We start from the raw sequence: 18003 nt of genomic DNA on the forward strand, positions 1-18003 counted from the left end.
AAGTAGATTCAACTGGGCATAGAACAAATGTGAATACATTGTACAAATGAAATTCAATGACTTCTTCGCAGTTTTGTAAGTTGTTGTTTATGATACAACGCAATGTCCTGGTTCTAGGTAACCCTAGCTTCGGGTAACACAACACTCTTTCGTGTGCGTACCGTTTAATTTGACACTGTGTGTAGTTGTTGTCACCCATAGTTTCTGTACCATGTATGTCCGTGACAGTTATCGGTGAACTTCTATGTTTATAGTTGTTTGTCTTCTTATTGACGTTCTCCTACTATAAATCGAAATGTCGTGCAGAATTGGAAAAAAGTTGTCTGTGAATGCATCTTAGGTTGCCTCAGATCTGGGAACAGCTTAACTTGTTGAGCTGGAAGTTCTAAGGATAGAATACTAAGCTACAATAGTAGTGTTGGCCTATTCAATATTGACTTCCTGTCTTTTTAATTGCGTTGCAAAGGTATCTAGGAAATGACAAGTCGCGACACCACGAATTAAATGTTCGCAGTTGACGTATGGAGAAGTACTCTGATATCGATAAAGGGGAGGGGTATATACTATGTAAACAACAACAACAACAACAACAACAACAACAAGAAGAAGAAGAAGAACAACAACAACAAAAACAAAAACCCACCATATTCTATCAGCGAAACACAACTGTTGCACCAGCCTCGTTCCCATTATATATATAAACATGATAATGTATCAAGCAACCAAAATTGACGTTTATGGCGAGATACATTATATTTGGGATGAATCAAATATAAATATAACTTCATCTAAATATTCAAAGAATTGACACTTTGCTGACCCAATCCTTTCTCTCGTTGTTTCTTCAGAGAACGGATACACTACTACCAAAACATGAAGTTACAACTGTTCGTATTGGTGACGGTTCTGGCTGTACCGGTGACATCGCGAGAGGCTTCTTACACCATTCCTTGTAACCATGACTGCAACTGTGTTGACTACTTCTGGGTGGATGATGATGAGGGGGCCTCGGATATTCAGGAAAGTGACGCAAACACGACAAATTTTATACCATTTGGTCGATTCCATATACTAGAAGTAGACTGTCGAAGCCGAAATCTGAGGGGTGACATTCCACTTGTCTTGGGGAATGCGACACGTCTGATGTTGTCGCATAATAACTTTAGAACCATCCCTGCCAACAGTTTCCGAGATTACTCGAATGTTGCCGAACTTGACCTGACGTACTGTGGTATTAAAGAAATCCACGAAACAGCTTTTCATGGAATGATGAACATCCGGGTAATATCTCTGACGGGCAATGAATTGGTATCACTGCCAGACGGGATTTTCAAGGGACTACCAAACTTGTTTGCTCTATATCTGGACTACAATCATTTTAAGGAATTTCCTCCGCTGAAGCCTGTGGATTATCTGTCATCTTTACATATGAACTACAACGAACTAGAAAAAGTCTCAGCAGACGTTTTTGCAGATTCAGTACGACTTGTGCGTCTTGGATTGTACAGTAACAAACTTACCACCTTCCCAGCATCTCTTGCTAGTTTCTTGCAGGAAAAATCTCCATCAGCCCTTGTAACCATTGGCAACAATCCATGGCAGTGCGATTGTAACATGCTGGAAATCAAGAAGATCTGGCCAACCCATCCAAGGGTTCTTTTTGATTCCTTCTATTGTGCGACACCTCATCATTTGAAGGACCAGAATATGTGGCATATCGCAGAGTCTGAGTTTGTGTGTGGTGTAACAACAGATGATTCGGAGTACAACGAACGCACTCCTACCGTATACACCATGTCAAACATGGTGGGTGCAGTATTTGGAGCCGCCATATGTGCAGCGGTGTTGACAAGCGTGGTGTGGTTGGTAGTTTTGCGTAGGAAGGCGAAGCACTGCTATAACGAAACCAGAGCCAACTCACAAAACTCGTTCGTACAACTAGAAAATAAGGATGAATTTTAAAGGAACGTGAGCCACATCCTGTTATTAAAATTTGTTTTAGTTGAAAAAATATACATGTTTTTCTACTTACTGTAATATATTTGATGACGTAATTCATGAGTTCACCCAAAATTGTCAAAAAAATCAACTTATATAGGACAATAAAATATTAAGTTTTATGTAAGTATACATTTTTTTCCTCTTTAACAAATTTCATATAGTATATAAGTATACATGATTTTACTTGACAAAAAAGGTCAGAAATTGGGGCCCTATAACCAGAGTGCCCGGGTCAGAGTGCTCATATCGTGTGCATCACCAACGTATTTACAATGAGGTAGACGATGGAATACCAACAAACAAACAAACCAGCAAAAAACGAAAGAAAACATAGACAATAGGTTGAGGGAGGGTGTCTCTCTCACCGCCCCGTACATGACATCATCAAGAACACCAATCAAGATGTTGTCGCGGATGACTTAGCCTTGATGTCTCAAGACCAAAACATGAACTATTATCATGTTGAACTTCGGAGCGGAGTTATTGATAGAGATATTGGATTGATTTAAATCTGGGGTTCCAAAAAACCGAACAATTTAATCACGTGATATACTACACGTTTAACGCTTTAATAAGTGCAAGATGTGAACTCTATCAACACTTTCATTGATATCACCATGTCAGACAACTATATCCGTGTCACTATGGCGAGTCACCGTTAACTTGTAATCCATGCCTGGTATATGTATCAAATGTGACAAAGATGTTGGTCGTTGAAAAGTGTTAACATTTGTAGTATAAGGCAGTCCTTACGAGTCATGATCAGGGGAGACTTTTGCTTGTTTCCATGGTTATTAACCTGTCACTATAGTAACGCAGTAATACATTTACTGGAGGCAAGTCGTATGTTGTATATATATATATATATATATTTACACATTATATTAGGAGTACTCTTGTCAAATTACTTGTCCATGTATTTGTAACACATACCAAATATTCAATTCACTACACGTATTTCTATTTTTTGGTTTGTTGTTGTTTTATACTAAAATATACCATATGCGTCGCTTGTTTGATTCTATTTCAGCAAATAATTCACTTTCTTCATACATAAACGGATATAGGTACTACTAACATGATTTGGATGGAATGTAATCTCCCGAAGTGCGCCCTCTACTGATATAACTTGCAAGTCTAATTGTTGTTCCGCTATTTAACCAAAAACCTCGAAACACTTTGCCTGGAAATTTTACAATCCGTATGTTGTACATTTTGTACCTTTACCCGACTCTATTTAATCAGAAAGTAAAAATGTTGGTGCAAACCCATATACTTCGGTGTACAGTATTTGAATTGAGTACATTTACGATTTATGTATTAATTCCCAACCAAATGCGGGGGGGGGGAGAGAGAGAGAGAGAGAGAGAGAGAGAGAGAGAGAGAGAGAGAGAGAGAGAGAGAGAGAGAGAGAGAGAGAGAGAGAGAGAGAGAGAGAGAGAGAGAGAGAGAGAGAGAGAGAGAGAGAGAGAGAGAGACAGAGACAGAGACAGAGACAGAGAGAGAGACAGAGAGAGACAGAGAGACAGACAGAGAGACAGACAGACAGACAGACATACAGACAGACAGACAGACAGCAGAGAGACAGCTACAGAGACGGAGAGAAAGGGGTAGGTATAGATAGACAGAAATACACATGCTGACACAGACATTCAGATACAAGCATTTATTTGCAATTTGCATGTTACAGTTACATGTACGAATTTAGTAACACGTTATGACTATTCAGTACGATCTCTGAAACAACTATTCGTGCCGCTGAGACTTTTGAACACTCCATATTTCGTTACCATGATTCTAAGATTGGCGATAAAAAGTCTCCCAATCAAACACACTGATGGCATTATAAATACATGTATCGTTATTAAACATATGTTCGCGAAATGCCTGGAAATGGCAGAACAGCTACAGGTGTACAGTAGTGGAAAGCTGTAATGTATGTATGTATGTATGTATGTATGTATGTATGTATGTATGTATGTATGTATGTATGTATGTATGTATGTATGTATGTATGTATGTATGTGTTTGTTTGTCTGTGTGTATGTGTTCACGCAATGTAAACTACATATACAGAGTCATGTCAAATCATATTTGTTCAAAAAAGTATTTAGAAATTATTATAAGTACATTTGATAAAAAAGTGATCAAGTTTAAAGCTCATGATAATACCTGCTATCCTATTCACGATTTTCATGACCTATATTCACACATTCCATTGAACTTCAATATGTACCACCCCACCCCCCACGATGGGAGGTGGGGGGCGGTCTTGGTTAGGTAAAAGGGTACAGGTGTATCCAAACACAAACGTTACAAAGTCCAAAAACTAGGGATCAAAAATCTACATTTCAATCAGAAACTAAGAATCAAATGTCTACGTTCAGCCAGATAATATATCACACAAAAGTCTGAGGATATTGTGAAAATTGGGAACATAGAAACTACCGTTCTCTAAAAGTGGGAACAATTTGAAAATCGGCAACTTGGCGTTGTCCAAATATGGTCGTAGGTGCATTCATTCTAAGAGGTGGTCAAACCTCGACATAATGCTTAAGAAAAAGTCTACATGTCGTCAAAGGGTGGTGTTTTTTTTTCAGAATCGTGATACCCATGTATGTACCCTTACAATTTGAATACCCCCGGATACGTATTCGTTGGGATAAAATATTTGTGTTCATAAATATTTGTTGAATTCATACACGATCGTTGCTCCCTTCGTCGTAGCTTCCTTAGCTAAATCAATGATATCTACTTCAAATCCGTTGACGTATTCCGTTCTCTGCAAAGCTGCTGTATGTTTATGGCGATTAGATATCTCAAACAGATCAGGAATCCAGCCATTTTTGGCCACGTCTTTGCCAGGCTGGATTCCAATCAGAAACTGAAACAGCGAGGCAAATTTAGAACTGAAATCGGTCCAGTGATAGTTCGACTCTAACTTTGTTCGAAGTTTAGTAGCGATGTCGCGCTTATTCTTGATATAGTAAAAACTACAAATATTAGATTTTGGATCAAGATTATAATGCTTAATTTGAAATTCTGACATCATGCGATCTAGCAAATTTCGAACTTCAAGGATCACATCAGCTGATCTACTAACTCTATCATCTTCCTTCTCTGATTGTGACTGTAAAATAAGAACTTTCCGGTACAAATCTTTTAAGTGATCACAAGGATAAAAAATACTATCAAAGGACAATCTCATTTCGTCTATTTTCTCTTTGATGTATTCTGCTGATGAAGGTTCAGCTGTTGTCAAGAAATCTCTATAATCGTTAGACAAAGCATTAGAAACACTGGCGCAATCATCAAGCCACGTCTGTTCAAATTTGTCGTAATTTTGAACAGTTTTGAGAATATCGATCAATTTCGAACACCCTTCAAGACTGCAACGCGACGCTGCCTGAGCATATTCGCGTCTTGCCCCACAAATATCACCCTTTCCTTCCAAATTGGAACCTTTCATGGTGTGATATTTAACTTTCAACGATACATCAGTGCTGATGTCGGAATCACGAAAATATGTTAAATATCGACCTGCCTTTTCAACATTGCCGCTTTGTAAACAGAGATCAACAAGTATTTTGGCGATAGAATCGTCATTTGATGTTTCGAATGCTTCTTCGTAAAAACGACAGGCTTCGGTAATATCTCCCATTTTGTTGTACACCCACCCAAGCTCGATAAGAGCATCGACGTCATTTTCATTTCTGCGCAGATTCAAATTCATCGTCCTTATGATTTGTTCTGCTGCCCTGTGACCACATTGCGAGTTGGCGTTGATGGACAAGGCTTGTCTGTAAAATCTTATCGCGCTTCTGTCATCCTTTTCAAATTTTCTATAAAACTCGGCGAAATTGAAGTATGCTTCCGCTTTATCATTCTCGATTGCCAAATCAATGAGTTGACTATAGATGCTCTTTGCTTGGGACAAATCCCCCAGCAGCGAGTACGCTAGGGCTTTATCACACGACGCTGCGAAATGATTACCTCCAGAATACTCGATTGCTTTGTCACAACTCTGAATAGATTTATGTAAGAAGCCTGTTGGATTACTTCTACTTTTACCCCTACAATTTTTCTTTGACTGAAAATACATTTGTCTAAAGATCAAACCAATTTGGTGATGAATAAAACCTGACCGTGGCTCTCGTTGAAGAGCCCCGTGCAATAAATCTTGCGCTTTATCGAGCTTTCCGGCCTTCCTATAAAATTGCCCAGACCTCTGTAAAACTACTGTCGAAGTCGGGGACAACTTAAGGGCTGTTTGAAGTTGGAACTCTGCTTCTTCTGGTTGAGTCAAAGCAATATTATCAGCTAAGAAGACTCTCGCCATTGTATAGTTCCGATCTAGCTTGATGACTCGACGTAACAGAATCTCTTCTTCGCAAGTGGTTGTCCGACGATTATATCTTGATCGTTGTGTACGCCTGTTGTCAAAACGGTCTTTCCTGCCGACTACAAGTGCTAATCCAAACAACCAATCACAGTTCGTAGGACATGTTTCTAACGCTTTTTCATACGTTGCGATGCATTCTTCAAACTTCATGGGACCAAAACGAAAAAGAGCGACGGCCCTGTGAGCATTAATATAGGCACGTTGGTTGTCCGATTTGTCATCGACCATTCTTTCAAGGTCTTTCATGAGTTTTTCTACTTTGTCAAACTCTCCCAGCTCCAAATGCACCCGTGCTTTATTAGTGAGAATGACGACCTTGTCACCGAGTGGACCGTCGTTGCGACCAATCTCCATTTCTTTTTGATTGTCCCTCAGTGCCTCTTCAAACCACCTGAGTGCGCTGGCGTAATTTTTCTTACCCTTCGGTGTGAGTTTGCAAACATACATATAGCCCTTCAGAGTCTTGAATGGTACCGGCAATATGTCTGGAGTATCATGTAAATGTCGATCAATCTTGTTCATTTGATTCTGGAAATAATCAAATGTTACATACATACTTTACATGATTTGTGTCGATGGTCGATTTTCCGGTTCCACGATGCATTGCGCGAGAGGTTGGCTTTTATGGTGTTACAGTTGGTCTTGTTTTTTTTTTAATGTTTGAAGTAACATTTTTATCAGGAAATGGAAGGAAAGACATGTTGGCTTCTTTGATTATGTGTGATTTTATATAACAAAGACTAAACGCCATCAATGATAGAGAGGGGTTTTACGGCTGAACCCAGGTGACAACCCTCCCTCCCGCTGAGTAGCGTGTGCAAACCCCTCAGCGCGTACACCATACATGCGTTGTATGGAGAGACGCGCAATGCATCTTGGAACCGGCAACAGGTCTATTGTGTGTGCATGTCAAACTAATATGTGATATGGATAGTCGACGGTATAATAGGACACACCCCCTATACCAGTCTAATAGTAGGTATGCATCATTGCAATACGTACTACCGTGTAGGTATTGCTATTAAAGATGTTTCATTGTGTACTACAGATAAGAGAGCTCGGGAAGATACTAGACTAGAAGCTACCCAGCTTTATCAATATGACTTCCAACCCTCTTTATATAAAGTTGGAATGTGTAAAAATAAAATAAAATAAATAAGCAAATACCAATATTTACAAATCGCATGCGCAGTATAGACCGCCCTTTTCCTCGAATATTCTACTGCAAGCCATATTCAGTAATTATTGTGTAACGGAAAGGCATCAATCAGACCCATAATATATACATGATTTCCATACTTCCGTCTTATCGTGTTCTAAAGCGACGTCATGGAAACCATGTTCTCTAAAAGTCACATTCTGAGAGTCACGTTATCTAGACTAAAGTGACATGTACATTGAGCCGCGTTTTTGTTAGTCATAATCACCTGATCACGTGGCTGGGGAGTTTATTAATTTACCAGTCACCTAAAATTCATGTTCTTTATTTGACGTCACGTTTACCAGAAAAAACATATCTTTGGAAATTGATGTTAAAATCGAAAGTCACGTGATACAAGTCACGTACCTGAAAGTCACATTCAGAATCCTCTTCTAAATTCCACGTGAAATGAGATGGATATTCCTTTAATTTATTTCTGTAGAACTCTATCGAGGCCATGTTACACAACTACTTCAGAACAATGTAGGTTTGTGCTAAAATAGACAGTATGTGCACTGTTGATTTTATTGCTTAAAACCAGTTTCCACGTAGATTTAGGTATTCGTGTATCAGTCTGTAAAATTAAAAATAAATGGCTTAAACTGTTGTCTGTTGCTAGAGGAACATTCTCAGTAAATACCTTTTCAACACACACACACACACACACACACACACACACACACACACACACACACATACTTGTATACATAAGCTTGTGTTTTACACAGAAGACCTGGTACGAGTCGTCGTAACCAACGATTTTCAAAACTGCGACCTGAGACTTCTAGAAATGCGATATGCGACTTTCTATGTGCGACCTACTACTTGCCAAACTACAACACACAAGACATGCGAGACTTGACAAACTCCAGTGTGTTTGTGTTGGGGGGGGGGGGGCTACTCCCTGTTTGACTATACTTACATATGTCACCTTTACGTTTTCTAGCCATTTGGTCTAAAATCAGATGTTTTTTCGAACACAATATTCTACAATTCGGTCCAATCTACATTGTTTTCGATTTTGCTTGGTCTAAAAGGTTGTCCATTGTCCTTTACCAAACTATAACTGTGCCATTAAATGGCCCCAAAATGTTGCATCTTGAGGGGAAAAATACAAGTCGAGTGGAATATACATCTTGCTCTCCACCATTTCCTCCATATGGGACTACTACACTACAAATGTATTTTGTAAAAATTTGATGTTCTCAAAACCTGCAATGGTCTAAAATGGGGTATTGTTTTTTGGTCAAATGGGGTCTGGGGTAATGGTTGGCGGTGTTGGCCGCGGATCCCTACCAGAGATGGCCATTTTTAGGGGTCTGGGGTTGGCAGTATTGGCCGCACCTCCCTACATATCTAGAACTGGCCTCTGGTATCACCTGCGGGGCTAAACTACGACTTCTGAAACTGTGACATGTGACTTCCATTTAAACTGTTGCCTACGATTTCTGACTCCAATATGCGACCCACCAAACTGCAACCTTTTTGTGTACTATCAAATACATCATGTGTAATCCCTTTTCAGGATTTCTACATACTTTTTCTGTAAAAATTATGAATATTCACATAACAACTTATACGTCTACACTACCATGACTTTAATCATTATCTAGAATTACACTAAAATCGTTTTAATCCCAGCAAACAATATCACAACATATACATTTTGGCAGCTACTAAACTACACAAACAACATGGAAAGCAGCAGTCTAACTAAGATTTGAATCTGGAAGGTTTGTCGTTATTTGCGCTGCACATTGCAGTCGCCCACCCACAAATATACTTAGACACAGACACCGACACCTACATCAAGCAACCCTACAACGTAACAATATATACGTATCTTTCAGTTTAACACCAAATAAACCAGGAAGGAAACAGGTGTTTTTTTTGTAATTCGTCTTACCTGATCAAATCGTTTACGAGGACTTGTTGAACACACCGTAGTATGAACTGCTACATTACTTCAATACTTATGTTTTATCTGCTTTTATAACAACGTTAACGTCATGAAGTTGCGCAACCCTAGTTATTTTAACTTCCGGGTCAATATTGATTATCTTCGATTAAGGGAGCCTTCACTACTATACAAGGGAGAGAGGGTCAGGTGAAATCAGACTCGGGCTGTCGCGTTAAACATGACCCTCTCCCAATTCTGTCGTTTTAAAAAGCGAGCCCACCTCAATTCCCTTTCTTTCAAATATGACCCTCCCCTGTTATAATATTCAAAACCATTGTTTAAATGCTGCCCGACATGGAAAATGACACTAGTCCCGGAATCAATTGTTTACGGGACTTAATCCCACCGCTGCCACCACTTGAAAGTCTTACCGGCATTGGTTATTTCCCACCTGTCACCCCACAGTGAATTTGTGTGAAGGTGTTGGAATCTCATTGGCTGAGAGCCAGAACATTAACTCCGTAATATATATATATATATATATATATATATATATATATATATATATATATATATATATATATATATATATATATATATATATATATATATATATATATATTATCACACTCCCAACATTGTCTAGACCGAGGACAACATGTCCACAACGTTACCTCTAAAATCTTACCCAACTTTTCCCGTTTTAATCCTGAGAGACCCACTTCTTTCCTCACATCACATCACAACTGACTAGTGGTTCACTGGATAGTTAGCGATTTGATTGAGTATCTAAGCCTAACCCTAACTCTAACCCTAACCGATGTGGCAACAGTGGGATATAGAACCGGTGGTAGCAATGGGATGCAAAAAATCACAAAATAATGGAAACCCAGATAATACAAGTCACTTAAGTAAAATATGACCCTACCGTAATCCAATTTTCTGAAATATGGTCCTCCCTCGGGAACCGATTTGTAAAAGGTGATCCTCCCCATTCCCCTGCCCCCCTCCCCTTGTACTGAATGCTCCCTCACACGACTAATAACTTCACCTCCGTACACGTATAACCCAAAGTCCGATTACCTCGACTGTATACGAAATGGGCATGCGCAAGAACACTCGTTCGTTTGATCTGGAGTATTAAAGCTAAAGTGTTCCCAAGTTAGAGATACAAGAAGTACTTTTAATTGTAAGAGAAGTGTTGATTTTAGTTGACGTAAGTCTTCTAATGAAAATTGTAATGATAATGAAATGATAGTAGAAAAACGTTACACAGTGCTTGATATCAAACCCAGTATTAATAATATAAATTTTTTAAAACACATCATGTAGACGATATAACAGACCGTCAGATTAATTCATAAAAAATATGTATGTTTTATTTCTGTACTTTGGCCACAGGCCTATGGTACGACAAATACGACAAATATAAAAGAATATACAAAGACAGAGGAGATTAATTCATTACTAGAACTGACCAAAATAGAAGAAATTCTATGAATTTCAGGTACTCTATATCTACTAGATTTCATAGAATTCAAAATGAAAGTAAGTAACATGTAGTCTCTGTGTTCTGCGTATTTTGGGTTCACTTACCTGAAATGACCTTATTTGTTTCCATGGTAGCAGTAATAGATGATACCATAGCGATAGTGTTAATACATAACTATTTTACGAAATAAATGCCTTTCTAATTTTTAAAAGTTTAATATTTTCTAATTTGTCGGTGGAACTATACCTCATTAGTATGATTTGTACTTGGGTTTGTCCTTATTGGGGTCAATATGCAAATTATCAGAACCACGTGACAAAGAGATCAACTCGTCTACGTAGAATACATTATAATAATGAATAGGAGTTCCAGGTAATTGAATGTGTTGCTAAGAATACAACCAGGTAACTACAATGTCATAACAGCTACTCTTGTACGTAATTCGCTTTTTGATAGGGTCAAAATTATTGCATGATTTGCGGATTTTTTTCTTCAAATTATTGATTTTTTTATCATTTTGTTGCTAAAAATGCAAGGTTGACGTTTAAAATTGTGTTTATCAATTCATTCAATTTTATCGATTCACACCCCCACCCAGCCGTAACATGCCGTGGATTGGTACCGAACGAACACAAGACCTGACGACACACTACAAAAATCAATGATCAACCGAATTCAAAGTATAACAATGCTGACAAACAGATAAGTTGATATACAGCATGTCAAATTGAGTACTTCCTGGTATTAATACTATTTTCCAACTATTATTGGCTGAGTACATGCATATAAACCCACACGTCAACGGACAGCGTTATCAGTACACTGGGCATACCTGTTCCGACTGTGCACAGCTATCCGCAGAGTTGCCTACCTCAATTTTGTCACATTAACGTAGAGTGTCTCATACCGAGGGGCCAGAGGAACCAGGTAAGAGTCATTTTGCTTTGAGAATTCATATTGAAAATGTCAAAATCTTAACATTTTTACATCGGTCAACCTGTAAGACAGTAACAATGATGATGGGGTATTGTTTCAGGCGTTTGTCACAGAAGTACTGAACGAATGTACATATATTTTCGAAGTGAACAAATAAAACGCTCTTACAGATTGGTAACGCACAACTCTATCATAAAACTACAATGTCGCAGCGACACTTATGCGGCGCACGCGTGGCTTGTTTTCCGCCATACTATCATTTGCTGACTACAACTCACCGGACAAGAACTTGGAAAAGAGAGAATCAAGGAACGCCATTTTTTTATTTTTTCCCAAAAAAGAATGGCGGATATGGATTCCATTGCGAGCAGTGTTGGATATGAAGAACGACTAGAAGCATTTCCTTGTCATTTTATGTGGAGATTAGACGACAAGTGTGGTAGAGATTTTAAGGTATATTCAGTTATTTATTTATTTATTTATTTATTTACTGTCTGTCTGTCTGTCTGTCTGTCTGTCTGTCTGTCTGTCTGTCTGTCTGTCTGTGTCTGTATGTGTGTATCTGTCTGTCTGTCTGTTTGTCTGTGTGTCTGTGTGTCTGTGTGCCTGTCTGTCTGTCTGTCTGTGTGTGTGTGTGTGTCTGTCTGTCTGTCTGTCTGTCTGTCTGTCTGTCTGTCTGTCTGTCTGACTGTCTGTCTGTGTATATATTCTTTCGTATCACTTTCAAAGGACAATTATTCCGATAGTAAATATTTTCACACTGACTACATAATTATCACTTTATAATTAACTACATATTTTGTTTTCATGTAACAATGTCAAAATATTATGAACAAATATCTCATAAAATAACCAACCTTTTAAAACTATTAGAGTTTTCATGAAACCAATGTATTATCTATTTGCAGACTGCTATGGAATATATAGACCATCACTTAGCACACAATCCAGATGAGATGACAGTACCAGCTATGGCAGTGAAAGCATACCTGTATATGTCAAATCTCAAAGACAACAACTTAAAGGATCCCCAAGCAGCTTTGGAATGGATTGAAGATGCATTAGAGAGAAACGAAAGTGACTTGAGGGAAGATGCGAGTCACGATGGACCTATTGGGTATAAGGTTGTCCTCCTGGCAGATCAAGCATGGGTGTACTTTAAGCTTGGCGAGATTGAAAAAGCCGAGCCTTTAATCGAAGAGTTAGAAGCACACCCACCCCTGTCAAAAAAGGCAGAAGCATATTTGAAAGCCATAAAGGCTTTTACTTTTCAGTGGTTTAGTCGATCAAAATTTCTAGAGGGTATTGAGAGCTATAAAGAGGCGTTGATAGTCTTTCCATCAAATGTCGATTGGTTGTTTGGGTATACTCGACTTCTTGAAAAGAAGAAGCATAATCCTACTCAAGGTGTTGGTGAAGTTACAAAGATAGAACAAAATCTTCGTCACATATTAAAGGTGAACCCGAAACATGGGTTAGCACGAGCATTTCTTGCCAAAGCTTTGGCGGAGAAAGGGTCGCACCTTGAGGCAGAATATGAAGCCAATCGAGCACTCGACATTGATGGAAATAATTTCGTAGTTGTACAAAGAGTTGGGGAAGCCTTTCTTAAGTTAGAAAAGTTTGACGAAGCCCTTGAGCTATTTGAAGAGGCGCGTGATTCTGAAGCCGATTCCAGCTTTACCCTGGGATTGATTGGTAGTGTATACACTAAGAAATATTACAAGCAAAAACCAGGTAAACGAAGCAAGGCTAATCTTGAGAAAGCTTTAGAGTATTACCAACAGGCCATAGAGGCCGACAACAGCAATTTTCGTGCAAAGTGTGATCAGGCTAACATGTATTCTCAATTAGGTAATGTTGTAAAGGCCAAACAATTATATTTTCAACTTGTTGAGACCGAAAATGAAGACGATAAGGCAGGTGCGCTTTACTATTTTGGTTTATTTCTTGATAAGCAACTCCGTAAGACAAGTGAAGCGATGGAGCAATATAAAAAGGCAATAAAAATCCAACCTGATAGTTTTGGTGGAATCAGAGCTGGAAAAGAAATCACTGAGAAAATGCAGAGGAAAGTGTCAGAGAATGAGAATGATGACAAAGCATTAGAATTGTTAGGATGGGTCTATAGTAAGAACAACTATTTTGACAGTGCGTGCTTTCACTATGACAAGGCATATGAATTGAAATCTTCGGACGCAGATTTCAACCCATCGAACGCAGTGTTGACAGTGAAATTAGCCCAGCTACATATTAAAAGTGTAGCTCCGGACCAAGCATTCGACTACTTAGAGTTAATCAAAATGACGGATATTGACGAATATCGCCGTTTGAAAGGTAAATTCCATTTTGTGAAAGGCAGAGAATATACACGGCTAGGTATGAATGATAAAGCAAGGTTAGAGTTTTCAAGTTCAGCAGAGTATGACGATCTTGAAGGATGTGAGAATCTAATCACTTTATTAGGAACGTGTACGGATGATGCAAAATACGAGAAACGCTGGTTCGAAGATTTAGCTAAGGTAATTTCGATGTCGAGGAAAGAACCATTCTTGATTCAACGATACAGAGGAAAGATAAGTGCTAAGGAGATAGACAAGCGAATAAATGCACTCAATTTGGCAAAGAACAACATTATTATGCCCGCTGTGCTGTATTTACACGATTTGTATAACAAGTACGTCAGTTTTCTTGCGGATGCTCAGCCGAATGTTATTCAATGTGCCGATGTTTTGTTAGAAGCCAGGAATTTACTTGATCGTGTAATGGCCGACTTTCAAGACAGGGAATACGGTCCCAAACAATCCCATTGTTCATTTATCTATATCAAGAATACAAACTCCTCGGTATACTTAGACCTACAAAGAAAACTTGAAAGTCCACCTCGGGGTGGTTATGGCTGGACTGGCTTCAGATCAAAATACATGGCCTTGTTTGATGCTTTAGTTGAAATACAACCAGCGTATGACTTCAACGAAAATAAGAATTTGATATTTCTGTACGATATTGTCAACAGACATAAACATAATACAGCCATGTGTGGGGACGAAGAGAAACTTCAAATCGATGGTATTACGCACCTCGTAAAGTTAGAATCTCTCGCTGAATGGTCCGTCATCAAAGTTTCAAAGTTAGTTAAAGAGTTTGACAAACATATCTCAAAGTGATTCCCACGAAAATAATCAAATTGACTCAACAATCACCAATAAGAAGCTGTAAGGGTTATAAATTATATGCCATAGAGTTAACGGTGGCAAGTATACACATTCTTGACAAATTTCTAAAAGCGAAAATAAGCTTACACAATAACAAATTATCAGAATTCTGATGAACGAATTCAGTATGTTAACCCTCTCAACACATTATGTGAATCATACTTACAAATAAACATACGTTTTGTCTGTTGTTTGATTGATTTTTGCATGTCAAGGTTCAATTTACAAGAGGCACATTCTTGATCTTACGTTATAGGTTATAAAATCCAGCTGTAATTGTTCTCTGCATAATTAACTTTTCGCGAAAACCTATAGCTCGTTTCTTTAAGCAAACCTCAAATGCATGTATGCATTGTGCGGAACATTCTATTTTTTGGCAAACTCAGCTTCGATTTCAGAGTTTTAGGGCCTCCACAATCAGATAACGTCAAATGTTGATTCTGTAATGCCTGTCGTCATCAATCTCTGACCCCTGACCTCTCGCGACTGACAGTTATGAAAGTAATCAAACAATAGCGTTATATACAAGTACTTCAAAAACAACATGATAGTTTTTACATGGATTTCTTTATTTCTTTTCATCTTATAAACAAACTGTAAAGTTACAACAGATTGTACTTCCAATTATCGATTGTAATTTCTACAAATGTTTGCAATCACTAATTCTAAGTTTTCAAGTTCAGCAATGGAACAGTACGATTTAGAAACATGTATTATATAAATATAAGGGTCTTCGAGTAATTTGTTTGTTCTTGTACCTTCAGTTCATTTGAATGAACACTTTTGTCATAAATTTCCACAACAAGCAACTTCCAACTAGGCATTATGTATAATTTAGGTCATCATCAATTTCAATTATTGTATTAATTGTCCATCCCCCTGATATTACATTTTATCTGCATACGTTTATCACGGATATATCCTAATCAGTTTGTGATGTGTTTATTACAGTGTATTTCTTCATGTATGTATTCAAGATGATATTGTCCAAAATATTGCTTTGCACTAAAGTAGTGAATTTCTTTAGCTATGTCCATTCAGTATTTTATGGCGAGTTTTTATATAATAGTCAAGATCTATTCGAGTGATTTTCTTTGTATTTGTGAAATTTCTTTAGTTATTGACAGTTACTCACACAGTGTGCAAACTATATTGTACACACTTTAACGGAAATGCTAGCAAATCCGGATTAATAATTTTATGATGTTAGATACACAAATTTCTGTTTTAAACAGTAACAATTAACTGACAATAAATGTGATAAAAACAGTTACTCGGTGATTTAGGCAGTTATTCAATTTTAGTGGAATTTAGTTTTAGATTAAATGACTTGGCTAAACACACATGCAGTCAGAGTTCATTGACCTTGTTATCAACGACTGGGTTCTACAATAGTCTGTTCACTTGACGTAGAAAGTAAGCTCATTGTAAAGTGTTCACTTTTTATACATTTTTACGACAAGAATTGTAAATTTCTGATGACGAAATAAATGGGTATAATTATTTGTTGTGATTAATTAATATGTTTTGTAACAAAATGCAATTATTTATTTCATATCCAAGTGTATTCCACATGCTAGTAAAACCGATTCGTGTCAGGTATGGAATATCTGCAGTTCACTTCCCTAGGCTTTAAGTTGATGTGGAATTCCATACAGAGAAAATATACCTCTATTTCCAACTTTACCTCGATGCTTTCGACATATTTCAGACTTCTCATCGAATGAAATCATATCAAAGGAACCTGCCCACGAAACACAAATTAACAGCATTATCTAATCAAAAATTCCACCAACCCCTTCGTCTTTGATATTTCTGATTGAACCCAGTAAAGCTGTCAAAATATAAATTGATAATGGCACCTGAATACACTGACGGTATCATTGAGTTACATCATGTGAGAACAGGCACCAATTTATAATTACCTAGTTGTTAGCAGGCAGTGATTGATCTGTTGATTTGACCCCTTGTTCAGAATGATTTATGCCATATATACAATAAGTTGTCAAGATGCCATACTCAGACTTTGGTTTGTACAGGTCAATAGGTTATCTCGACTGACGCTATTTATAGTATACTATAGTGTTATTGTCCGATTCTACGAAATGACAGCATTTCTCCGAAGTAGCATTTTCCGAACTGTCTTTCATTATCTTGAATGTGGCTATTCTTGGCCAAATTTCTTAAGAAATTGTCAATACCTACAAAGATTCGTTGATGGGAGAATGGCCTTCCAGGAATTAAATAGATTTTCAGAAACTTTGCGTTCTTGAATCATTTGCCAAGAAACACCAAAACTCTTTTTTTTTAGCTCTATTGTTCTTTCATTTATAATGCATAGTAAATTAACACTGACCTTAAATGTGTCCATGTAAGCATTACTATTCAAACATATACAATACCCCTACCCCTACTTACCCCACCACCACCACCACCACCACCACCACCACCACCACCACCACCAAAGCTAATGGTTGTTGCGTATTATACAGGTTAATATACCGTTGGACAATGTATTAACGTTTGATATTACGCATAGCGTTTACAATAATCATAATAGTTAAGAAACCCTCTCCAAATTGTAATATCATTGCCACTAAGAATAAAAATGTGTAAAGTTCACACTGGATGCCCTACTTAAGCCAGTCATGTGGAGTACACTACTTTCATTAATTTCTTCATTGACTTTTCTGACTGCAATGGTATTAATCGTTGGGATTATTGTATGCTTGCAAGTCCTATCTGACTGTAGCAATTATCTTCATTTCCCAGGGTTGGAAAAATAAATTGAACATGGCTGCTGCACCGTGGTCATACGAACAGAGTTTGCTGTTGTTGGAAGACTTTCCAAGTCAC

General features: G+C 37.8%; 2 protein-coding genes across 2 annotated transcripts in view; both read left to right on the top strand.

Moving 5' to 3' along the window:
• Positions 1-2835, top strand: part of LOC144450835 (uncharacterized) — a 2952-nt gene extending 117 nt beyond the window's left edge. The window contains exon 2 of the mRNA XM_078141573.1: positions 849-2835. Coding sequence (XP_077997699.1) covers positions 874-1962 — 1089 coding nt within the window. The 5' untranslated portion in view covers positions 849-873 and the 3' untranslated portion in view covers positions 1963-2835. The remainder of the gene's footprint in view (positions 1-848) is intronic.
• Positions 2836-12274: 9439 nt separating this feature from the next.
• Positions 12275-15099, top strand: LOC144451025 (interferon-induced protein with tetratricopeptide repeats 5-like). The gene is made up of 2 exons (XM_078141784.1): positions 12275-12385; positions 12841-15099. Exons 1-2 carry the CDS (start codon positions 12275-12277, stop codon positions 15097-15099), a joined length of 2370 nt encoding a protein of 789 aa, XP_077997910.1.
• The last annotated feature ends 2904 nt before the right edge of the window (positions 15100-18003 follow it).

This window comes from Glandiceps talaboti, chromosome 20 (genome assembly GCF_964340395.1).
Source record: "Glandiceps talaboti chromosome 20, keGlaTala1.1, whole genome shotgun sequence".
Classification (NCBI taxonomy): domain Eukaryota; kingdom Metazoa; phylum Hemichordata; class Enteropneusta; family Spengelidae; genus Glandiceps; species Glandiceps talaboti.

What these genes read in the sequence shown, in the direction of transcription:
- LOC144451025 (XM_078141784.1), top strand. Translation starts at nt 12,275, where the DNA reads ATGGCGGATATGGATTCCATTGCGAGCAGTGTTGGATATGAAGAACGA. An exon ending in AGTGTGGTAGAGATTTTAAG is followed by an intron (nt 12,386 to 12,840) that starts GTATATTCAGTT and finishes ATCTATTTGCAG; the next exon opens with ACTGCTATGGAATATATAGA.